This window comes from Psittacula echo (assembly GCF_963264785.1).
Source record: "Psittacula echo genome assembly, chromosome: 18".
Taxonomy (NCBI): domain Eukaryota; kingdom Metazoa; phylum Chordata; class Aves; order Psittaciformes; family Psittacidae; genus Psittacula; species Psittacula echo.
The window spans coordinates 359,892-384,458 of record NC_137754.1 but is presented as its reverse complement, the minus strand read 5'-3'; the positions used below and the strand labels follow the sequence as shown (position 1 = coordinate 384,458).

Here is a 24,567-nt window from a genome sequence, read left to right as displayed (position 1 = left end):
TTGATGCCAATACTGGACATAAACCAAATGGTGCCAGGGCTTGGCGTGCCTGGCTCACCATCCCCAGGCTGTGGTGCCACTGTGTCGCTCCTCCTGCTGCCACCTCCTTGCCCTGGGCACTTTGGGCTCTCACCAAAGCCCAGTGCAGTTCAGATGCATTAATTTACTGGCTTAACAAAGTGCATAATGTTCATCTCCTGGCTTCTAATTAGAAATAATTAGTTCTTCATCAGCCCCAGGAACTCCTGAGGCGGTGACACAGACCCGGGCACAGGCTGCGGTGCTGGTGGGGGCAGGAGGAGGCCAGCTCTTGGCCAGGAGAAGTTCCAAGAGTCCTTTTGGAGTGTGGCTTTTCCATCCCATCCGAGGGCACCTCTCCCTGCCCAAGAAGGGCTGTGAACAGCTGATGTTATGGTTTCATTAATCAAAGACACTTCCACTGCCCCTTTACAGCAACACGACTGCTGCTGCTGTCCCTGGCTGACAGCTCCCTAATTCATCTTCCCAGGAAAGGCAGGGGACCTGCTGCTGCTCTCTGCTCGCACCGCACACGCTGCACCCATCGCCTCTCCAGTGCCACAGGTCCATTTGAGGTTTGCTTGGCAGGGTTCAGCCTGGAGGCAAATGTTGACACTGATGGAGGAGGCATCTCTGCTGATGCCCGAAACAGGGTAGAACCTGGTTGTGTGCCTGATACCCGCATCATGGGAGCTTGCAGCAGTGCTTCAAGAGGGCACGGGGCAGCACACGGAGCTGGCAGCAGCAGGTAGGGATTGGGCATCCTTAACTCTAGCCAAAAGCCGCCATGTTTTGGAGTTGCTAATAATCAGAAAGTGTTTTCATCAAAGTGCTGTATTCGTCTGTGCACTGACATCTGGAGAGGGGAGATAGATACTTTCCTTAAGACTGTATTTCCAAGCCATGAGCTCTTCCCTGGCTGTTAATTAATCCTTTGTAGTTTAGCGACTGATGAAATCATGACTCTATGAAATTTTAATCCTTGTGCTGCATAGGCACAACCGACATTATCAGAGGACCCCAGGTGTGTGCTCGAAATTAGTTTGTTGAATCTCTTGCATATTTGATTACCTTGTGAAACTCCTTGGGATCTGGGCCACTCGTGGGAAAAGCAGCTTTTGCCTGGAATTTGTGCCTGTTCCCAGGGATGCGCCAGGGAGGGGCATCTGCAGCTCCGTAAGGAGAGGAAGGAAGCACCCATCTGCCTGGACCACCCTAGGACCCTTCCTGTCACCTTCCTGGAAAGCATTTGATGCACTGTTCTGAGTGCTTTCCATGTGTCTAGAACAGAACCATGGAACCGTTTGGGTTGGAAGGGACCTTAAAGCTCATCGAGTCCTAACCCCTGCCACGGGCACTGACACCTTCCACTAGACCAGGTTGTCCAAAGCCAGGCATCCTGACCATCCCATGGGGTGAGGAGGGATGATTGGCCGAGGCTGGTGCTTTGCCATTGCGGTCTGTGCTGGTGCTCCACCGGCACGCGTGCTGCAAAGAGGACCAGCTGATGAATATATTTTTAAACTTGGAATCCATGAACTGCTTATTATTTCTGAATTAGGAATCCAAACATCTGCATAATCACGCCGCTGCTGCGCAGATGTACTCGGCGCTAAGGTCACTTTGCCTTTTTGTTGGGATTGTGTGTTATTCTGGAGCGCGAGCTCCCGCGGCGCTGCGCCTGGCGCCTCTGACACCCGTGTCATGTTTGCTCAGCACCAGTCACAGCGGCTGCAATGCCCAGCACAGCCCTGCAGGGTCGGTGCTCTTCCCTTCTCCCCCGCGCTCCGTACGTCAGCATTGCCAGATGCCCAGAGAATGGGGATGATGATTTTGGGAGCTGAATTAGCGCTGGTTATTCTAAGCAGGGCTGTGATGCATTAACCCCTCGGTGGCTGCACTCAGGCCTGATGAGGACAGTGTGAAGTTGTGGAACTTTTCTCATTGGTCTTGAGTATTGACAACGCTGCCACTTGGTTCTATTGCTCGGTGGACCTTTGGGACAGACGGAATTGTGTCATAGCAGCATTCCAAATCCCATTCTGAAAGCCAAGGCTGGGTCTGGAGCTGGGGCAGGATCTGTGCCAGTGTGGTCCATCTGCAGTGGATGGGAGATAGTGCACTAGGGAACATCTCAGTGTGAGCCTGTTGATCCCCTTCCTTGGGCAGGCTGAGACACACAAGGGGAGTGCTGATGGCGATAAAGCTCTGTCCTGGGAAGTCCTGTTCAATAATGAATACTGAACACTGATCTGAAAGCAGGGCAGTGGAATAAATTCAATAATAGTGGTTTTGCTGCCCTGTTTGCTGTGGCTGGCTTGTCTTTCCCCAGCCCATAGGCCTGAACAGGCACTGCTCTGGGTTCCAGTCAGAGCAGCCGGTGGAAGATGCTGCCAGCGTGTGCAGTGCCCAAGCAGACAGTAAATGGTGATGGGGGGGGGGGGTTCTGCCCTATTGCAGTGTTAACTCACATCTGTTTGTGTGCAGGGGTTTAGGTCATGCCAGTGGCGGTTGTTGCTTGGTTTCTCTGCAAGGTGAGGCAGAGCAGGAGGGATCTTCAGCCCTTTAGCAAAGGGGAAGCAGCGTTGGCATCGTGCTGAAATGATGTCATGCCACAGCATCTGGTTTGGGCTCATAAATTAGCTCATGGTAAATATAAACACAGTACGGGCAGGGCGTTCCAGTGCACTCTATTGATAGGTCTGCCCTCCACCCCCTTCTTTAAAAAAAACCCTTCAGAAATAGTAAAATCTTTATTTCCAGCCCCTGTGAGATTTATTTCATATTTGTTTTGAGCAGCAGGAGCGGGTTGAGGGCAGACTTTATTTATTTATTTATTTTCTCCTTCGTAATTTATTAAAGCGAAAGGAAGGTCTCTGCTCCCTTCCCCCTTCCCCATGCCCTTAATAGCTCTCCTGCTATTTTAATCCTCTGGCTGGGAGTGAGGGCAGAGCGGTGATTGTGCAGGAGCCGTGTGGCCCCAGCACTGCATCCCATGGCCGGGCCGCTGCCACCCAGTGTCATGAATAGTGGTGTTGGGGGGTGCATCACCTCCCCAGCACGGATGTACAGCTCCTATCAGAGGGTGTACGAGGTGGTTTTGCAGGCAGCTTGCTGCCTGCTGACCTTGGCTTTCCGTGAGATCCCCGCTGCAAATGAGACGTGGCACTGCCGCCTCTATCTTGATAAAATAGATCAAGGGATGAATGGATTTTCATATCGACCTGCCAGGGTGAGGGAGGCGCGGGGTGGGAATCAGGCAGTGGGGTGGTTTTGGGGGAACTACTTAACCCACTTGCACTGGGGATGCGAAGCCGCTGGTCGCAGTTTGGGTGTCCAATGCTGTGCACCGTGCACTCAGTGATGGGGATGCACCGACAGCAGCCTCCCCTCCGCCAGGGCACCACCGTTACAGCCCAGTATAAATAAAATCAGAAGGCTCCTATAAAACTCTGTTATTGCTGCGGCACAAAGTTAGAACCGCTTGAGGTTTCTGCTCCCCGGCTCTCATGCACAGCAATGAATATTTTATAGGAAAGGAAATACTTAGCGTCTGAATCTTTTTATAGTGCTGCTGCTCCCGCAGACAGTAACCTGCCCCTCGCCCGCTGCAGCCCCTCGCAGCCCCGCATTGACACGTGTGGGGCTGAGCTGCTGTGGCTGCATCCTCATCCACATCCCTGGGGAGCGCAACAGGACAGGGGGCATGCAGCAGGATGAGGGTCTTGACTTGTTGCACAGGCATTGGGAGGTGCAAGAGAGATGCAGGATGCACTGCAGAATTCAGGAGAGCAGATTTCTCTCTCTGCCTTTCGCTTCCGAGTCAGTGCAGGACTCTTGATGTTGCACTAATATGTATTTTTGTCTTGCTTGTAAATTCCTGGTACTCTGCTGTTTTGTTGTGATGCAGCAGCCTCATGATTCCCCTGCTGAGCTTGAGCTGGCTGCCAAAATATGGACCAGGAGGGATGAAGCCAGTGCTGTGCAAACCACCAAAGCCCCTTGGTGCTGGTGTCCAGAGGCCAGGCAGGTTGCAGCAGCGCACCCTGCTCGGGGCTTTGCCTTAGGGTTCCCTGCTCCAACAGGTATGGAGCACAGCCTGGCTGTGGTGGAGCCTTTCCTTGGTGAGGAGGGGATCTATGCCTCTCCCCAGTAGCCGGCTGCCCTGCCAAGCTGCGCCCCAGCCCGGAGATGACAAAGTGCCCTTTAGTTAATTGCAGAACGGATCGCCTGGAGTTAAAAGTTCTGATTTATACGACTATGGCTCTAACTGCTCAATAACATGGGCCCGTAATCTACTTTCATTTCAAACAGAAAGGTGATTTATGGGGCAGCATGCCGCTTTCGCTCAGAAATGAGGTGTTCAACATATGCTCTGTTGACATAAATTTGGAATTTATCGCTCCTGTCAAAACTGCCTGTTGGACAAAGGTGCGCATTAAGGCAATAAATGGCTCGGAATAGTTTTCTGTCGAATTTCCTAACCATTGTATTCACTCTGTTTGAGGGGGAAAATATACACTTAAAAGTAATCAAATGGCCAAAAGCCATGCTTCTTTTTTGGCGTGAAGGGAGGAGAGGGGAGGAGAGGGAGTCTCCTCCCAACTCCCCAAAAGTGGCATCAGGGAGGGGCCAGGAAATGGGAGCCCCTTAGAAGTAGCAGAAGGTCTTTGGATGCTGGATGTTGGTGGTGAGCTGCGTGTAGGGTCTTTGGGTACCAGTGCAGCCCTGGGATGCTCCGCTGAGCCCCCGCATCCCCCGGGAGCGGGCAGAGGCGTTTGCCACCGATCCCGGCCCTTCACACAAAGCACCCTGTGGGGAGAGCTCATAATTTTTACACGGCATGGCCTCGCTGGAGTCGCTGTCCCTTTGAAGTGCTTCTTGCGGAGCATTTACAGGCCCTTTTAATTACCGGCAGCTTGCGAGGGGCCAGCCTCCCTCCTGGCTTTTGTTTGCCGGCGCTGGGTGGGGAGGGGACATTGCCCCAGCACCACTTTGTGTCCTGCCTGGACAGCCCTTTGCCCTACACCAGAGCTCACTCGGGTCGGTTCCAGCCTCAGGATTCCCCGTCACCCTTGTCCCAGAGGGTGGATGCTGGAGCATCCTCCAGGAATGTCTGTGACCTGGAGGCATTGGCCATCGTCATGTCTCTGTGTACCCTGAACATTGTGTTGAGTGGGAATTACTTGGGGAAAGGTGCTTTCCCCAATGCTGCTGCTCTCCATCCCACTGGTGTCTTCTCAGCTGATGCACTCGCAGGGACCTAGCAGGAGAAGGGGAGTATGTGGAGCAGCATCAGGTTGGAATAATAAAACATAGTTTATCTGTTCGCGCTCGACTTCGGGCAGCCTTGCAGAGCTGTGATGTATTTTAACACCCTCAACTCCCCCTGCGCCCCCCTTTCTGGAGGCACAACTTTAGAAGCACATATTGATCTTTCCCCTCAGATCTTAACAGCCCAAGCAGCCGTAATACCTTGCTTACATCTGCCAGGTTTTTGTGCAGTTTTGCAACATCTCCTTAATCCGGCAAGCAGAAATAGAACATTTCAATCATATTTTGCTACCGGGAAACCAAGCAGATAAAGCACTTTAAGACCTTGTTGAAAGGGACCGTGCAAGATGGTGAGCGATAAGATCGTCCTGCAGGCAGGCGCTGAACGGAAAACTTTTGTTGCTGCTGAAATTTGTTGATAGAGATATTGCAAATGAATTACTCTTGGAGCACCTGATGCCTTAAGGTTAGTGAGGAGCTGACAGGCTCGGGAAAGGGATCCGCACATGCGGATTTTGGGCACCCTGCTCTTGTGTTTCCCCTTTCCATGCTGGGGAAGGCGGGAATGGAGGTCTGCCCGCATGCCCTGGCTTGGCCTGTGCTGTTGCCCATCTCACCATGGACATAGAGGATGAATGGCTGCCCCAGGAAGGTGGTCTCGGGTTGACCCGGCTTTTGGGTATCCATGATCAGAGCAAGGTTGCTTTGGCTGTTATTTCTATAGGCTTGAGCGACGTAGAGAAAGGAGACTTGTGCTTTTGTTTCTTCCCTGTTTCTTGAGACTCACTGTAGAAAACCTCCAAACCTCCATGTTTCCTTGGACTAATTAACCAACTACACTTTAATTCACTGAAAGGCTCTGAGAGGTGGGAGCTGGCACAGGGATGCTGCACCCTTCCCAGGAAAATGGTTTAAACCCAGCGCTAAGTGCAGGAGCGAGCTGAGCCCGAGCCGGGGAAGCGTGGCAGGCATGTCCCTAATTAAACATGCAAACGGAGGAGGTTGTCGCTCCTTGAGCTGACTTGCTGGCAGCCCCAGTCTGTCAGGAGGCTGGTGGTTTATTTATTTTTGCAAGGCAGATAAATCCTTTGGATTGTAAACCTTCTTGGCCTGAATTCGTGCATGACTCTTAATCCTCTGCTATGACACAGTGAATTCAGGACAAGCCTGATTAATAATTACATTATACAGCAAAGTTGAGAGTTGAAACAAACTCCTGCTCTTTTCCTCCCTGCTCGCTTTCTGCTCCTCTGCTGAACATCACTGGGTCTCCTCCCATGGTACGGCAGTTCCCGCGCTGCTGCTCAGTGTCCCTGGAAAGCGGGATGGCCGGGTGGCATGCAGGGCTGGCTGCTTTGCACAGGGGCATTCTTGCAGGGGAATTGGAGCCTGCACAGCACCCAACAGGGGAAGGTTTGGGGCTCCAGGCTCTCTGCAGCTGCAAGGGATGATCCTGCTAGGGCTTGAAGCAGCAGCAGCTTCACACTGGTAAAGCTCACACTTGGAAGTGGGAAGTACAGCTCACACTGAGGTAAATCTCCCTCTGGGCCAGGTGGAAGGTCCTTGCACAGCCTGAGCCCCCCACCTCAGCATCCAGCCTTGGACAAGAGCATTTCTGTTTTGTGTTTGGCAACAAGGCAGTAAAAATACGCTCGTCTCGCTGCAGGGCGATGATAAATGGTGGATGCGATCAGAGGTCGGCACGCAGCAATTTGCTGCGTTGCTCCTCAAACACATACAAATAGTTCTCTGTTTACAGCATCCAATTTTGAAACTCTGCACGTGTGCCTGGCGCGAGCCGCAAGCGGCCACCAAGGTGTGGCTGCTCCAGCAGCCAGCGCACTGGACGGAGGCATCTGGGACCAGGGGGCTTCTTGTCAACGCTGCCATCGAGCGCAGGGCTGGGTTGCTTTGCTAAAGTGTCTGTCTATCACCACCAACATGGTGAAATAAAGGAATGAGCACTGTTCCGGGTGTTGCATATCCATCTACGCTCCTGGAGTGGTGGTTTAGAGGGGAGCGATGCTTGGGAGAAGGAATTGTTTGGGGAGAGAGATCGCCCTTGGGAGGCAGTGATGGCTCAGGGAGTGAGTTGGAGCTTGCTTGGTTGGTCACTGTTGACTTGGGCAACACCCCTGCCCAGGTCTATGCAAGCACTGCCCCATTACAGGTTATTTCAGTTCACTGAGAGCTCCAGCATGCCATGGTGGTTGGGTACCCAAAGATGGAGCAGCAGCATCTTCACAGCAAAGAGAGGGAAGCAGCGTGGGGTCTGGCTGCTGTGGCCAAGCCCAGCACCCACTGCACACGATGGCAGGGAGATGCGGTGATAGGTAACTGGGTGCAGGGGGATGCTCAGCCCTTGGCATGATGCAGGATGGATGATGCAGCTGGGAGGTTGCGCAAGGTGCCCAGGCGTAGCTCAGTCTGTACCTCGTGGTGCCAGGAAATGGTGAGTGGCATGTTTCCTGTTTGTGAGCTGTGGCTAAGGTTTCTGCTTATGAGTTGTGTCATGCTGAATTTGGATGGAAATTGGGATTCAGTTACAAACACATACAAACAACCTCTTAAAATCTTTTTTTATTCTTATTTCTTTGGAGTACAGTACCTTTTTCAGAAGCAGTCGGTGCATGGAGTGGGGGGGAGTTTGCCAACACATCCTTTGCATTAACTCCTGATTTCAGATTCATCAGGTTTATTTAAAGGCTGCAACTATAGTTATGATGACAGTCACTAAACAGGAGAAGGCAACCTTACCAATGGGGAGTCACACAGGACCTCCCATCCATGCCTTTCCTGCAGGGCTCCTCAAACCAGGACTAGTGCAGGGCAGCGTGGGGGGTGCATGGAATATCAGTGTTGTTTTGGATGAGCTTTCCACACAGGAGGACTAATCCCTCTCTCTTGTCCCCCAGGAAGCTGCACAGCGGGATGAAGACGTACGGATGCGAGCTGTGCGGAAAGCGGTTCCTCGACAGCTTGCGGCTGCGAATGCACTTACTGGCTCACTCAGGTGGGTCGGGATGGGGATGCACGGGTGGGATGGAGGGCAGGAGGCTCTCTGTGCCGAGGTGCTGCGCCTGCCGGGCTCGCACATCCTGTCAGCAGAAGCATGTGGCGCCGGCTGTGCGCTTCCCAGGGCAGCACGTTGCAGCCTTGGCCTCCCGTGCCCAGTAATTTGATGGATTTAATTTTTCTTTTTTGGAATTTGTTTTCAATTCCTTAATTGGGGAATATTTTCCAGGCTGAGCAGCTCAGAATAACAAACTGTGCATGCACACAGCTGCGTGTTGTGTTGGTCCAGCCCCGCCTGTTCCATGAGTGTCGCCACAGTGCCGGATCCCATGCGCATCCCAGCGCCATGCTCCCTGCAAACAGGCACCCACTTCACTTCCATTAGCAGAACTGCTGTGGAATTAGGCATTCTCTGCCTAATGAATCTAACCAGCAGGTTCACATGATGCAGGCCCTTCAATTAAATAGATAGGGAAGGGCTGGAGCACTGTGCTGGTGGGAAGGCTTGTGCTCGACAAGTCAATGGAGGCCGATGTTTGGGCACATGGGCCCTTGTACAGCAAGGGGTTAAGGTGAAGAAGTGCAGGTGGCCACAGGACCCTCTGCTCAAACGTAGGTGGGAGCCATTGTCCCACTCCTTTGAGGGCAAATCATTGGGATGCAGGTACTGAAGCCAAAGCTGCGCTTGCAGGTGGCTTTGCAAGGAAGCTAGATTGTATTTTACATTTTTAATAGATTTTGCCTATTTTTTCCCCTAATTTAGTGTTCCTTTTTTCCCCACTGCCCTTTGCCTGCACCGAGGGGCACAGGGCAGAGATATACCTCGCCCACACCAAACGGAGCAGCGTGAGGCTGTTGTACCTCCCCATGTCCCTTCTGGCTAGGGGTTGTCTTCTGCTTTTCATGGTGCTGGAGCTGGCCCCGACCCCAAATCCACCCCAACACTTTTTGGGATGGACACCAGCTCCTTGAGGGGCCTGCAGGCAGCACCAGGCTACGGGGGCTGGTTCCTGGGATGCTGGTCCCACCCCCCAGTGCTGGTCCCCAAGATGCTGGTTCCCCCCTGCAGACTGGGGTGCAGAATGCTGGTCCCCTCCATTGCTGGTCCCCGGGATGCCGGTCTCCACCCCCGCACTGGGGTGCAGGATGCTGGTCCCCCCGTTGCTGGTCCCCAGGATGCTGGTCCCCACCCCATTGCTGGGGTTCAGGATGCTGGTCCCCCCCCGTTGCTGGTCCCGCCCATCACTGGGGTGCAGGATGCTATTCCCCCTATTGCTGGTCCCCGGGATGCTGGTCCCCCCCTTCACTGGCGCGCGCAGCTCATGTTTGTTATGGTGGCGTTGGCTCGCAGCCCGTGCTGGCGGGCAGCCAGCTTTGTGGGTACAGTATGTACAGTGAGCACAGAGCCAAGCGCCGCAGCCGCAGCCTTCGCCGGGGCTCTCGTTGTTATGATTTCTGCCGGTCCGGCGGGCGGGGGGCGGGGAGGGCTCGCAAGCAGCCGCCGCGGATTCCAGCGCTGTTATTTATTAAAGCAGGAGACCTTTGCACCTCTCCCCTCGCCTCCCCCTCCACTGGCCCGGGATGAAGTGGGGTTGTGCTGGAGCGGCTGCACAAGGACTTGTTTTCGGTGCAGCAGCGCTCTGAGGGCGCCCATGGACGGTGGGTTTAACTGGGAAGTCACCCCATGGTGATGGCTTGTGCCCCCCCTTCAGCAACCCTCTGTGCCAAAGGCAGCAAATGCTGTGTTTAGGAGAGGTTGGCAAGTGTTTATGGAGAAACCTGATGGTAAAGGAGCATTTAAATTGGGGACCAGCCCATGGGGCTGTGGTGCCCCCGCAAGACGGTGGGTGCTCGGTGGTGTTACCGCTGTGGCCTTGCAGGTGCGAGGTAGATACTCAGCCGAATGTTTACACTCCAGGAGGGAGCGTAAACGGAAAGCCTTTAATGCTGGTAAAGCCTTTCCTTGTGTGCTGCAGCCCTGCGCTCCCAAACTGGTAAAGGCAATGCTGAGATGCCCCTTTCCCTGGAAAATGAAGTGAAGGTGGAGAACCCGGCTCTGTGGTGGTGTGATTGAGATGTGCCTTAGATGTGACCCAGGGAGGCTGGTCCTGGTGCCACCACTCGCTTCTCCAAAGCAGATGCTTGGTGGGTGCACTTGCTGGCATCCAGGGGTGCGAGTCACCTCCCAACCTGTGCTGAGCTGGGTTTACTCCCCAGGCCAGGGAGGAAGGAAGGCAGGTTTCTGCCTTGCCCCCCCTTGCTTTGCCTCTTATCCATCAGAAGTATCTGCCACGGAGATGGCTGCCGTGGCATCCCTATGAACGGGGGCAAGCACCAGCAGCGCACAGGGATGCAGGTGGGCAGCACGCAGGCAGCACACATGCAGCCCCCTGCCCATACAGCCACGGGCTTCCCTCTGCACCCAAATGTGCTCATTTCATCCCATTCCCTTAGGAGGGGCTGCAGGAGAGTGCTGCGGTCGGGGAGGGGGGGCTCACCCCATCGCCACCCCTCTGTCCCGTGGTGCCGGTGGGGCGATGGCAGCTCGGGCCCCTCGCCCCGGCCGGTGGTGGCTCTGGGGCAGGCGTCCCCCCTGCCGCGGCTGGCCGGCGTCCCGTGCTCAGTCCCGGGTGATGTCAGCGGCCTGCCGGCAGGTCTGGATGTTCTGCCAGCGTTCCCGCGTTTATGATCATCCGCAGATGTGCATCCAAGAACACACTGTACCCACAGCAGAAATTAATGCAGGCTTGACTGCCGGCCAAGCCGCGCACACGGGGGAGAGGAAGAAAGAAAACAAAAACTGTTTAATGCTGTTTATAAATTATACACTGGCTGATGAAAAATACATTTCTCTCCCCCCCTCCCCTCACTCCCTCCCCATCCCCTCTGCCTCGAGAGCCTGAGCTGTGACCAGAAGAATATGGTTTGCTTTTGAGCTCCTGTTTTGGCTGAGTTCCTGGACCCGGGTGCTGGCTCGGAGCCAGTGGCTTGCACCCCCCCACAGCCCTTACCTGATGAAACACATCGATTTTTCACCCGCTGCCACCTCTCCCCGCTCCCCCCTCTCGGCTGCCCCTTGTTACCGATGGGTTTTGGTGCGGGGAGCCCAGACCCCTCACGTCGCTGTGCTCCCCATACCAAACCCACTGCAGGGGCATCTCTCTGCCTTGTTACCACTGAACGTGCGTGGCCATCGCTGCCATTTCTGATGGGTGGGGGAAACTTCCCAAACTTCCCCAGAGGTCGTGACGCTGGAGCCCCCCCTATCCTTGGGTACATGGGGGGCGAGAGCCCCCCATCCCTGCCCACCCCGTGCATCCCTCCCCGTGCGCTCGCCAGCCATTTATGCGGCTTTTGTGGTGTGTTTTTTCCCTTTAATACCACTAATGTTTATCATTTGCCCAACAGGCTTGACAGATTTTGTTTCCTGTCGAGCGCGCGGCTGCAGAGCCCCCCCCGGTTGCCAAGGAGCCGCCTCCCCGCACCGTCACGGGCTGATTTGGTATTCCGCGCGGCGCCCCGCCGCATTTCTGTATGCAAGACAAAGTGTTTTGATGGAGGACGATTGCAGGAGTGTCTGGAGGCTGTTTGGAGTTTTATGGGCTGTGCAGTACGCGCCGTGCTCGCTCGCTCGCCGCACGGGCCTGCCAGGGCTTTGGAGGGGGTTTGTCATCTTCTACCCACCGAGAGGAGGGAGCAGCAGAGGAGAGGGGGGAATGGTGCAGGAACCAGCCCCTTATGAGGAGAGGGGGGAATGATGCAGGAACCGGCCCCTTATGGCTCCTCGGCTCAAAATCAGGATGCTTTTCTCTGTCTGCACATGGAAATGCCCCCTGCTCCACCCATCGCCATGTGGCATGGGGTTGGTGGGGCCAGCTGGCGAAGGTTTGGTGGTGATGTTTCTGGTGGTCCCCTGTCATTCACCCCAAGCCCCCACCCTATCGTTCCAGGTGTTTTCCCAAGCCTTGCTGATGCATGAGATGGTGCTTGGAGCATCCTTCCCATTAGAGCTGCCCGTGGTCCGCGTGCACTCAGGTGATGCTCGTGATGCTTGGCCAGGAGAACCACCAAGACCCCCAGGTCCCTCCCTGAAGCTGGAGAGGAAGGCAGGGGGTGATGGTGAAGCGGTGGCACGCCTGGGCTTATCCTATCTACTGGCTTAGCTGGGCATCAGGCTCGGCTCTGGGGTCTCTCAGACCTCCTGAAGCCTGCACTTTGCTCCTTTTCCTGTATCCAGTTATTGCCTTTTGATAGCACCCTGGGGGGAGGAGAGGTGAAGCTCTTTGCCTCCTAAATCCAAGCCTGCTCCACAGCTCCATCCTTTTCTGGCCCTTCCTGGGTTTCTCTGGTACATTTTTTTGGTGCAGAGATTTTCATGGCTGTCTCTTGCACTAGGGTGAAACAGGGGAGAAGGGAAATGATGATAATAATAATAACAGCAATAATAAAAATCTAAAAGCAGCTTGATGTGGGCAAAAGAAGAAAACAAGAGAATGGGGTAGAGAACAGGCTAAATTTAAAATTGTAATTGGCTGACTTCCACAGGCTTGCGGGTGTTTTAATGACTCATAATAACTTCATTTAAAACCAGCTGAGCAGAAAATAGATTGGAGAGGAGCCTCAGGCCATTATGGATTTGTGTTTTTTTGAGGAGCGCTGTTTTGGGCAGGCAGGAAGGCGCTGGCAGAGGGCTCGGCTGTGCTGTGCCCGGGTTGGGGGTCTGCCCGGCAGAGATTGCGCACGCACAGGGCACGCCGCTGCTGCTTCCCCCCTTTTCTTCCCTTTCGCTGATTAAAAATAGACGCCTTGAGGTATTATTTTAGCAACACTGTGGTTTGGTGCTTTTTTTCTTTGCACTTTTGATGTGGTAAATGGAACATAAATAAAATTGTTTTTGAAATTACTGAATTAATTAGGTAGTAAAGCGACGACAGTGCATAAATTTACTTGGCAATTTTTTTTTTAATCCATATTTCCCCACCACCACCACCTTCTCGCCAATTACAATCTGTTAATAATATATGATCCCAAATTTTTGTCAATCCCCTGTGCTGGGGATGCGAGGGACATAGATGTCGCATAGTGCCGGTGTGCTGCAAGCGCGGTGGGGAAGGGCTGGGTCCTCCCCCCCCCACCTCCTCACCTATTTCCTATCTTCCTCTCACTTTACCCATCCTCCTCCTCCAGAGGATGCTCCCTGCAACTCATTTTCCTTTTCCCTTGTTGTCTCCTGGGATATAGTTTGTATTGTCAGGGCACCTCTCCCTGTAGCCCCGTGGCTTCCAGCCCCATGGAAGTTGATCTCGTGGCCAGGGATGGGGGCACGGGTAGGTTGAGTTGGGAAGGGGCAGGAGGCGTTGGCTGTGCCTGGCCCCTCTGCTGTGCGCCTTGGCAGGGAGAGGGCTGGGAGACCATGGCCGTTGAGGGGCTGCAGCCCTCCAGTTAGGGGCCGGGCAGCAGCAAGGGCAGGCAGGTGAAGCAGTGGTGTTTGTAGCTGGTTTGGGGATGTTTTACTGCTTCCTACCATCCAAAGTGCTAAAACTGGAGAGCCTGTTTCTGGTCCCCAATAAAGTAATTAAAGTGAATGGGTGTTGGGAGGAACTGTTGGGATGATAGCGGATAAAACTGGAGGAGCTCTGATCTCATCGAGGGGAGGGGGCTGAAGATGGTGCCTGGCTCAGCTTATGGGGATGCCCTTTGGGTGCTCTTCCTGTTTCTCAACGCTGCCTTAAGCCCCAGTGGCGCTGGGCTGCTCCTTTGCCTTTCTTTTGGGGCCTATTAACTCAGGCCAGGGCTGCCCCTCGGAACCGCTGCACTGGGGGCACCATGGTCCTGGCAGCACCGACCTTGCCGAGGGAGCAGGAGGGGCAGCGATGACTCTGCGCATCGCGGCTCCGCACTTCGCAGGCACCTTTATGAGGCACAAGCTATAAATTTTCTCGCACGGCTATAAATGTATGCGGGGGGGCTGGTGCCAACCGCGAGGCTCGCGCCGGAACACGGCCGATCCTTGGCAGCACGCGGAGTCCCTTTCCGTCGGGAAGATCATCCCCAGATATCTGTGTAGTGTAGGCGATACGAGGCACTTGCTAAAAATACCCTCTCTGAACGTGTGCTTACATTCGGAGAGCTAATGGCTTCGATGGGTGTCGTTCAAAGCGGGGGGGGGGGGGGGGGGTGAGGGCAGAAAGCCATGACACGGGCTGTGGATGTGCTGCTTCCAACATGTCCTGCTCCCTTTAATAACAACCATCAAGCCGCGGTGGTTTTTTTCTGAGCCCTGTTATAATAAGCTCAGATGTTGGATGACATTTTTCCCGGTGACTCACATAGTAAAATTAACCTTGAACTATTTACATATTCAATCGCCGCCCTCCGTCCTCCTCCTCCTCCCCCTGCGCTCCCCCCGCTCCCGAGCGTGTGTACATTACAGGAATCCTGGCTCTGTATCAGGTTTTGTTTTGCCGATGAGAAAAAAAAAGAGATAAAAAAATCCCCCAGCCTGGAGTACACATCCACTGAGGGAAAGAACACGCAGTCCTGGCCTTTGGAAATTGGCAGGCGGCGTACTGTTCCCGCGCTGATAAGAGGTACTGTAAATAAAACTGTACGGCAGCGCCTGCTGTAAAATGCCCCGTGTCTGTACTCATTGTTCTGACAGCTCCGGCTTTTTTTGGGTCCGCTGTTTTGGTACACACTGTGCTTCCTTACGTAAGTGAGCGCAGCCAGCTCCTCCCGCCGCTCGCCCTGTTTATTTTCGCCTCGCCAGGAATTTTTCCTGCCCCCCCCTTCTCCTTCCCCACCACCCCATAGCCAGATGCTGGCTGCTTTCACCTTCCCTTGCTGTGCCTCTGTGGGCTCCCACTGCCTCTCCAGTTGTGTGGCTTTGGGGAGCACCAGCACACGTGTCCTCTCCCCTCACCCCATGTAGAAGTGGAGGGAGCAGCAGCAAACCCCACGTTCAGCCAGATCCCCGCAGGTCTCAGCCCGTGGGCAGGCACAGGACCCCCCGAACCCAGTGGGATGCACTGCCTGTGAGGACCTGTTGCTGTGCAGCGTTGCCGCATCCTCGTGGATCACGCTTCACCGTGGTGGGGCTGGGAGCATGGAGTGGCGATGGAGAGTCATTGCCTTGGCAACTGCTGGCTGCGCATCGCCCGTGCCGCAGGGAGGGCAGCCCACGGCCACTGCCCCATCGATCCCCAGCCCCTCGCCGTCCCAGGAGGTCTCTGTGCCCTTCGTGGTCACGCTCCTCTCTCTGCCGTGGGTGAAGAGAGGAGCCCACAGGCAGCACCCACATCCCTACAGCATCCCACATCCCCAAGAGCATCCCCTCGCCCGGCAGCACATGCAGGAGCTGCCCCACCACCCTCCCCGTGGTGCCCCACAGCCCTTTTGTTGTGCTTGTCCCCTCTTGATGGGCCATGTGGCCCGTGCACACCCGGGTTGTTTTGAATGCAAACTTGACATCACAGCGAGGGCGGCGGAGAACAACATATGCACAGTAAACAGGCAGACTGTCATATTGATTAACAGATGAGACCTCTATTATCGATCAGCACTTGGCGAGAAAATTTATCACTTTTAATTTCACCGCTGCCAAATATTTCTGCCTGCGAGCCAGCCGTTACTGAGACAATTTAAAGGCGAAGGAATTCTCTTTTTAATGCATCTCATGATACCTCCCTCCCTCTCTGTCGCCTTTTCTGTGCACCCTTGTCCGAATCCCACCCCACCAGGGGTGGAAGGGGATGGGAGATGCTGTCTGGACCCCTGGAAATGGGTGGCATGGCACGCTGTGGAGCAGTGCCCCCACCTCAGAGGCTGCTCTGTCACACTCAGCTCCTCATCAGCAGATGAATCAAACCCTGAAATCTAAGGAGCGGGCCCACAGCTTTGTCCCACAGTGGTGCTTCAGATGTGGCGTGTATCGTTAATCTGTTTTCGTCTGGAAGTTACTGATCTGATGCTGGGCATCCTGTTTTTCCTTGCCTGAACTAGCAGCACATGTTGATAGAGATTTTCTAAGAACTCCCTCAGTACCACACCTCTCTCTGACAGTCGATGGTGCTTCCAAGCTCCGAGCTCAATCACACCGTTCCAGCCACGTCTCTGACCAGATGCATCCTAGGGTACCACCCTCCGGTACCAGCAACAGGGACTGCAATGGGAAGGAGCAGGAAGCCAGTTGCAGTTAGATGGGTTACAAAGTTAGTGGAACACGTTGATGTTTAATGGTTTAAAAATTATAATAATGTTCATGGTTAAGCACAGCACTGCTTTCCATGGCTGTGCAAGGGATATGTGAGGCCCTTCCACTGCACAGGTCCTGCGGCTGTAGCAGTGCGGGTGTCCACAGCCACGTCCCTCGAGTAACCCTCCTCTCCCTTTCTCTCCCCAGCGGGCGCCAAAGCCCTGGTCTGCGATCAGTGTGGCGCCCAGTTCTCGAAGGAAGATGCCCTGGAGACGCACAGGCAGACGCACACAGGTATGTGGCCCTCCCTTTCCATCCTTTGCTTAGGAACAAGTTTAGTGTTTAGGCTGCCTTTGGAACCCTTTGCCCAAGGGAGAGCTCAACCCTTTGCAGTTCCCACCTCTGACCTGCCCAGCTCCACTTCTTGCCTTCCATTTGGTTAAGATAAGTTAACTCTTAATTGGAAGTGGGTTTGTACTTACACTGAAATCCGTGTGTGGCATTTGTCAGGGAAACCTTTAGGTCTTGGATGTTTGCTGCTGACTGGGTTTCGCCTGGTTTTGCTGAGCTCATGCTGGTGCTGTTGGTAGCGGGAGGAGCACAACCCATCTCCAGGGTTGAACTGAGCATCCTTGCACCACACAACGGTCCCCCTGGGTTTTTTAAGCCACATGCACCAGAATTCCACCAGCATCACAGCATGTGGTCACTACAGGGGTGTAAGAGAAATTTCCCAAGGGATAAATACCCTTGTCAGGACTGTTTGGCTGCTTGAGAGTCTATGAGTGATGAGTTACAAATGATTTGTAAATCCCAGCCTGTGCCCATAGGTCTGTTGCTGTTTTCCTAATAATAGGAACAAATGTGTTGCATCTGGAGAGGTTTTGTGGTGCTGCCTTGGGGTGTCTGTTGTGAACATGGCTGCAAGGGTCTGCTGGGTGATAGGGCTGGGCAGTGGGTGTGCCACCGCTTGTTGGACCCAAGGACTGGGGTTTGGTGAGATCTGGACCCTGCTGTGCACAGGGAAGCTTTTTGTCCTGTGCTCCCAGCTCCTCTTCCACTTAGGCACGGGTTTGAGGCACTGGTTTGAGCGGCACCATTGTGTTTATTGCTCAGCATTGGTGCACGCACGTGGGAAATGATGCTGCAGCAAATGTGAGGTAATTTGTCCCCTCCACGAGCAAAACCCTGTCCCTTTCCAAATGGCTCCTGGCAGTTGGCTTCTGCCACGTTCCTCGTATTGCGCTTCCCAGCCCTTTGCCATCACGGAGCACAAGGAGCTCTTTATGCACGTTGCAAAGGCTGCCTTGCCCTGGAAGGGTTTGCTATGGGGCACAGCAGCGTTTGTGGCCGGGAGGGTCCCAGGTGGAGCCGTTCAACCTCCCCAAAACAGCCTGGAGCAGGGCAAAGAGCCCGCTCCTCCTCGGGCTATATCGGGAGCTGTTTAACTGAGCTCAGGCTCAGCTTTCAGCACCGAACACCCTGACAAATGCCACTAGCGGCGGCGGTTCAGCCGCTGGGCTGGCACAGGGAGCCTGGCCAGGGGCTGAGGACCCAGCAGCGATGCAAAGTGCTGCGTCAACGGGTGGGAATAGCTCCGGCTGTCATCCGATCCGGGAGCAGCACTGGCCCGGCATCAGTTCATAAATTGTAAAGTAATTGCTCTCCTTATTATCCCATGTTGTGCGGCTGCAGGCCAGCTCTGCGGCTCTGGGGCTTTTGAAGAACCCTGTGTACTGTAGGGTGAGGAGGAGGAAAAGGCTTGTGATGGAGCAGTGAACTGAACAGGCTGACTCTGCTCAGGAATCAGTGATCAAGCCCAAGCAGGGACTTACAGACAGCCAAGCACGCAGCTCCCTGGTCCCGTGTACTTCCCAGACCTGTTGAGCATCCCAGGTGAGAGCCCGCCTGTTGAACAGCTCTTTAACAGTGACAGCACCCAAAAACATCCTACAGATGCGGAGCAGCCACATGCCTTTGCTACCAACCTTGGCACTCCTGCAGAGATTAAAGCCCCTTCGGTTTCTGGAACCTGGGGCTGGAGCATGCCAAAGCTCAAAGGGCGCTGGGGAAGCGGAGCACGAGGGGCACGGTGACCTGAGCAGAGCTGGTTTATCATCGCTGCCTCCAGCTGGAAACACAGCAGCTCAGCTCAGTTACGTGGCAGAGGAGGGCTGGGTGGCCAGGGCAGCCGAAATGAATCGCTTCCTCTCCTCGGGTGGCATGCAGAGGGCCCTGCCCTGGCACAGAAAGCATCCCTCCCCTGCCACTGCTATAATTAACCCTGTTCCCAAATAACGGCATCTGCCAGAACGGGTGTTTTTTGGGCGTCCTCCCTTTGCCCTTAGCAGCAGGATTGTTGGCAAAAGACCTTCCACCCTTCCAGGGGAAAAATTAGCCCTTTTTGCTAGAGATACAGGTGGATTCCCTCAAAGATGGCATCACAAATTGAGCAAGGTGTATCTGGTACAGGCTGCCTGAATGCACACACGTGGCTCAGGCACATGGGGTTTAGGGGAGGATGCAGCACTGGTTGCTGCCAAGCTTTTCTGCAAGGGGTGGGCACGTTGAAAGGTTCTCGGGGTTTCTTGTCAGCAGTGGGGTTGTTTCTCAGGTGAGCAGTCAGGATCTAGGACCCAGGACCCCCTTTATTACACTTACCTTTTCCTACTGCCCTTATTGGTCCTCTGAACGATAGTGCAAGATGTGAAGGCAAGCCTGTTGTACATGTGCTGCATCAACCACCGCCCGTCTCTCACAGCAGAAAACCTCCGCCCTGCTTTCTAAGGCACACTAAAAGCAATAAGAACGAGCGAACGAAGAGTTCCTGTGTGCAATCCCAGAACTGCTGTGCCTGTTCCAACCCCACAGGCTTGGGGCTGAGACGCCCTCTCCGGGCATTCGCTGTCCTTGGCCCCTGTCCCATGGCAATAGGAAAAGCAGCAACTGTTTTGGCTCATCCTCCAGCAGCGCACACTCGGTGCCACGCTGCGGGGGGGAGCGTGGAAAATTCCTTACCCTTCTCCTAAAATGTAGAGGAAAAACAGAAATGCACTGGGAAGGCAGCCTGAGAACCCCCGGCCAGCACTGCAGGGATGCTCACAGGCCTGTGATGGTGTTAATGGGTTTGGGCTCGTTGCTGGGCTTTATAAATATCAGAGGTGACTCGTCTGGAGTTTCCTCCTGTATGCCAAGGCAGTTAACGCAGGCGAGTGTGTGCGTGGGGCGGTCAGCGGACCAGCGCAGCTCTGCTCCCGACCCACTGCACGCAGGCATGCTCGACACCCAGTGCCGTGTGCTTGTTGTTCGGTGTGTAGTTGGCTCTTTGACTTGTGAGGTCAGCGTGTGCCCCCGGCTGCTCCCCGGAGGGTGCACGGGAGCCTTCAGCATCCCCTGCCCACAGCCCCTGCCGTCGATGCCTGCACCGGAACGCAGGCATCAGAGAAGAGTTAATAAAACCAACGTGTAACTGAAAATTGAAAAGCTATAAATCTTTCCCCCTTTCCCCCCTCCTTGCTTTTTTTTTTTTTTTTGCTGAGATGTTGGTAGCGTTTTGATTTAATAGTTGGCCAAACACAAGGGTCTATTTTATTCAGAGTTTACAGGCCTCAGGGCTGTTATTCCTCCAAATTTAATAGCATTGAAATTGCAGGGTTGGCGATAATTTGCCTATCACTTTCTGCTCTCCCATTGATGTTTATTGTCAGCGGGATGGAATCTCAATCCGATTCACTTAGATAACATGTCTGTTAAACATTTAGATAATTGTGCCATCATTAACTTGTCACATTATTTCAGAGATTCAAAACAGTCATGCGGTAGAAGCAGAGGTACAAAGGGAGAAAAACCCGACTCATGAGAGCAAGAACCTGGGTGAGGAAGCGGTGGTGCCGGTGGGATGCCCTGCACCGGGTTCTGTGGAAAGCCTCAGGAAGCTCAGCCTTCCTCTCTGCCTTGGCGGGGCTTTAACCACTTTTTGCCCCCAAAGCAATTTCTGCTCCTGTTCTAAACGCACACTGAGGTGGTGCACTGATTTATTTTCATTATTCTCTTTTTTAATACCAGAGCATCCAGTGTTTTCCAGTGGAAGAGCATCCCAACAACCCTGTTGTGGTCTTGGGTTTGCAAGGGGGGTGCTTGGGAACCCGGAGGAGATGGAGGGGGTACCACGCCGGAGCTGTGCCGCCACACAGGGCAAATTAATATTTAGCCCAATTTGTTACATATTTTCTTTATGTCCTTTCTTTTGTTTCAGTTTCTCTGTCTCCAAGTGGTACCCACCTTAAAACACCAGCGATGCAACTGATGTGCATTGCGCTGGTTTTCTCAGTGTTGGGAATTAAGGATTTTGAGCCAGTGGAACATGACATGGAAGTTGGGTGACACGAGCCATAAATTATGTTGAAGCATAAATTCTGTTTGCCTTAAGCTCAGCGTGGTGCCGCGAGCCATGGGATGTGCCAGGATGCTCCTCTGCCTCTGGTGGCACCAGCAGCCGTCTGCAGTGTCCCTGCTCCAGGTGACTCGGGTTTGGGATATGTGGTTCCTGTCTCTCTGCATCCTCCCATGGCTCCATCGGAGCAGTGCCCGACCACGGGCAGCCAGGGTGCTTCCTTGCCAAAACCAACCCGGTGTCTTTCCGGGCTGCCTGTGACTTTCTATTACTGTTTGATGGGACTCAGGGGAGTTTCTGGAGCGCAGCTCAGTGGGGCTTCTGGGGGAAATACATGGGATAGCATTTTTCTCCATAGCCAGTGCTAATGCACTGTAGTATTAAGTACGCTTAGAGGTAATTATCCCTCTCGTGCTCGGCTGTGTTCCATGGTCCCGGCTTGGGGAGGGAGCACAAGAGTAGGCGATGCTGCACGGTGATGCCCAGACCATGCTCTGTGGATTGTCTGTTGGATGTGAGTGTGGATTTTGGGTGATCAGGTATGGAAGTGCTCCAAAGCCACTGTGCACTTCCCCAGTGTGCTGATGTCCCTTAACACTTCTGTAGGAGACTGCAAGCAGCAAGCACAGGGCTGAGATGAGATCTGGTTTTGGTGCAAGGATCACGGTTCCTATAGACGATGCTGAGTGCCTGTGATGCACTGGAGTGGAGAAAATTTGTGCTGGTTCAAACTGTGGCTCCTGAGCTTAGGAAACAAACCTGGATCACTGCTGCACATGGAGGGTGCAAAGACTTGGTTCCAGGCACCTTCGAACACTGACAGTGCCCAGAGGGAATCCTTGGCCAAGCTGGGAAAACTGGATTTGGGGAACTGCTACCAGAGGCACCTCTGCAAGCCTGTGGCTTGTGCCCATTGGAAGTCTCCATCACTCAGGAGCGTAACTGATGGTCCCAGCAGCGGTGCTGTGACCATTGGGTTGCCCCCGCCACCTCCATGCGTGCCGCTGGCCCCAGCTTCTACGGGGTCTCGGGGTGGTGGGTGCTGGGGATGCAGCACAGAGCCCCTTTGTCTGACAGTAATGTCCTGTGACAGTGCTTGAAATCCGAGTCCTGGCATGCATTCCTGACACTGGGAATCTCCCTGCCTCCCAAACCACAGCCGCAGTGATTCCCCGTGCTGCAAGGTGGACTCATGGGGAAGCGCAGTGAGGTCGGGCTTCGTGCGGATTTGCCAGCACCAAGCAGGGAGATGGGAACGTGGCAGAACCGTGGCACAAGCAGTGGCCAATGCCCAGCCTGTAATTTTCCTGTGCAAATACTATTTAGAGCGCGATGAGAAAAGCCCTTTCGCTAAGCTATGGAGAAATCTTCCTTGTCCTTTAATTCTAGATGAAGGGGATTAGTGTGAACATATTTAACCTCTGACCCGCGGACAAAAGCATTATCAAATTTAGTTGCTGAGTGGCTCCCATTTAACTGGACCAGGGCAGAATCTCAGCATTTTCTTTTTCCCTTCCCTCCCTTGAAAGCTTGAATGTCCATTGTTGCCCCTGGAGCACGGGAGGATGTGGCTTCCCTCCTTTGCTCACATTTGGGAGGCTGGTCAGAGAGCCTGTAAGGCAAACCAGCCTGCTACAGTCACTGCTAGAGCCATAAAGGCTTCAGATAGCAAGCAATCCTCCAAAAGCAAAGCTTTCTGTAGATGGAGCTGGCTTCTCCTTGGTTCTCTTTGGTGCTGGCCATGTGCCTGCCTGGAGAGGCTTGTAGGACCTTGGCCATCCCTCTGGAGCACGGAGCAATGCCTCTCAGACCCCTTCGCTCCTCGTTTTGCTCTGGAGCAGGAAGGAAACCACACTCCGGCCATCACGGTCCAGGGTGAGCTGGAGGATGCTCGCAGGGCTTTATAGAACAGGGATAAGTGCGGCCGAGGAGGCGGCCAGGGTCTCCTGGTCCGGCGCAGGAATGCTGAGAGGGGCCTCCCGTCAGGAGCCGGTGTCCATTTACAGTGCATCTCTCATAAACCCGGCGGCGGGGGCGAGGGCAGGGGGACCGGCCCTCCTGGTATGTGATTGATTATCTGGTATTTATGCCATTGAGGACTTTTCAGCGGCTCAGGGTCAGGAGGTCATCTCATGTGTCTTGCTGCAAATCCGCTTCCTTTTGTACAGTGCGGGCTGGGTGAGCAGACACACAAAAACAGCTTTTTCTTTTCCTTGGGAAAAAGGGGAGGGGGGAGGGCTGGTGTCAATGAATTTTTTTTTTTCAGCCTTTCCTGAATAGTGTCCTTTTTAATTCCAAAGAACTTTTAATTAAAAGTAGCAGGAAAGTTCATCTCGACAAGGTTTAACTTACCTTAGCAGTTACTTTTGTCCCCCGGGATTCGCGTCTCCCCGCTTTACACAAACCCCCCCAAGAAACGGGGCAGAGGCTGCTCTTGGGGCTGTTTCGCGGCTCCCTGGGTTTACCGAGGGGCCTTTTCATCTTTTCTCTCTCTTTTTTTTAATGATGGGGGTGCAGCAGCACAAGCAGATGCTGCGAATCCCGGCTTTGTGCCTCGCGGCAGCAAAAAGGGTCATTTCATCAGCTGCGATGTGAACTGGGGCTCCACGGGGACAGAGGATGCCAGAGTGGTGCCAGGCTGGCTGGGAGAGATCCATGAGTGGCGTGGGTGGGTGATGGGCAGGATGTGCCAAGCAGGGTGGTGGTGATGGTGGTAGTGATGATGATGATGGTGACTGTGGTCTCCCATGGGGTGGGATGCTGCAGTGCACCACAGAGGGCAGGATGTAATGCCAGTGACCAGGGACAGGATCTGCTGTTCCCTAAAGCCCTCCTGGCAGGGAAAATCATGTGCCCACCATGATGTGCCAGTTGGCAAACACTTATGGTGGAGAATCTGTGGCCAAAAATACCCGGAGGATGCTCCTGGTGGTCCAGAAATACTTGGTGAGGGTTTGGTCTCCTCACCGAAGCTCTTTGTTTAAAGATGAAGCTGTTTCTAATGCATCAGTTTAACTCTGCTTCAGAAAGCAGTGGGGAAAATACACTGGGTTTTCTGCAGAAAGTCAGATTGTTGTTTCAGCTGGTTTCACTCCAAATTCCGACTGGGAAGAGGAAATCTGGGAAGCCGGTGCAGTGATGACGAGTAAGCGAGTAGATGACAGCTTCTCTTCTGATGTGGCGGACAGAAGCCTCGCTGAAGTTTGCCTCCGGCCGCTCCAGTGAAACGCTCATCCTCAGGAAGGGCAGGGATGGTTCTGCAGTGTGTGGCTTCCTTGGGGATGGCAGGGGTGGATGTGGCATTCTCCAGCATGGAGAGAGATGGGACAGGCTTAGGGGAAAGCGTCAGTGAGAGAGATGTGGCACGTAGATACCCAGAATGGGTTACTGTATTGCTGATGTTATAGGGCTTCCTGTGAGTGTGGCTTGTTGGTACCATAATGTCTGATGGGTTCTGGAAAAGGAAGGGTGTCTCCGTGGGTGGGCTATGTTCTTGGCCATATGTATTTTGTATATATATATTGATATATTTTGAGAGATGCTACAATGAAGAGGCTTTAGGGACTACAGTCTGGGGAGGAGGGCGTGCCTCTGGCTTTCACCAGAGGGCCTTAGGGTTTGTAAACATCTTCAACCAACTGTTTGGCCTAAAAACCCAGAAACTAGGTTCAAA

General features: G+C 53.9%; 1 protein-coding gene across 2 annotated transcripts in view; it reads left to right on the top strand.

Annotated features, from left to right (window-relative positions):
- Positions 1-24,567, top strand: part of ZBTB16 (zinc finger and BTB domain containing 16) — a gene marked incomplete at both ends in the record, with an annotated part of 52,282 nt that overhangs the window by 18,398 nt on the left and 9,317 nt on the right. Inside the window, 2 exons of one of the 2 annotated variants that reach the window (XM_080631580.1) lie at positions 8,208-8,305; positions 16,709-16,795. In XM_080631580.1, coding sequence (XP_080487706.1) covers positions 8,208-8,305; positions 16,709-16,795 — 185 coding nt within the window. The remainder of the gene's footprint in view (positions 1-8,207; positions 8,306-16,708; positions 16,796-24,567) is intronic. The other variant, XM_080631581.1, reaches the window with a different exon arrangement.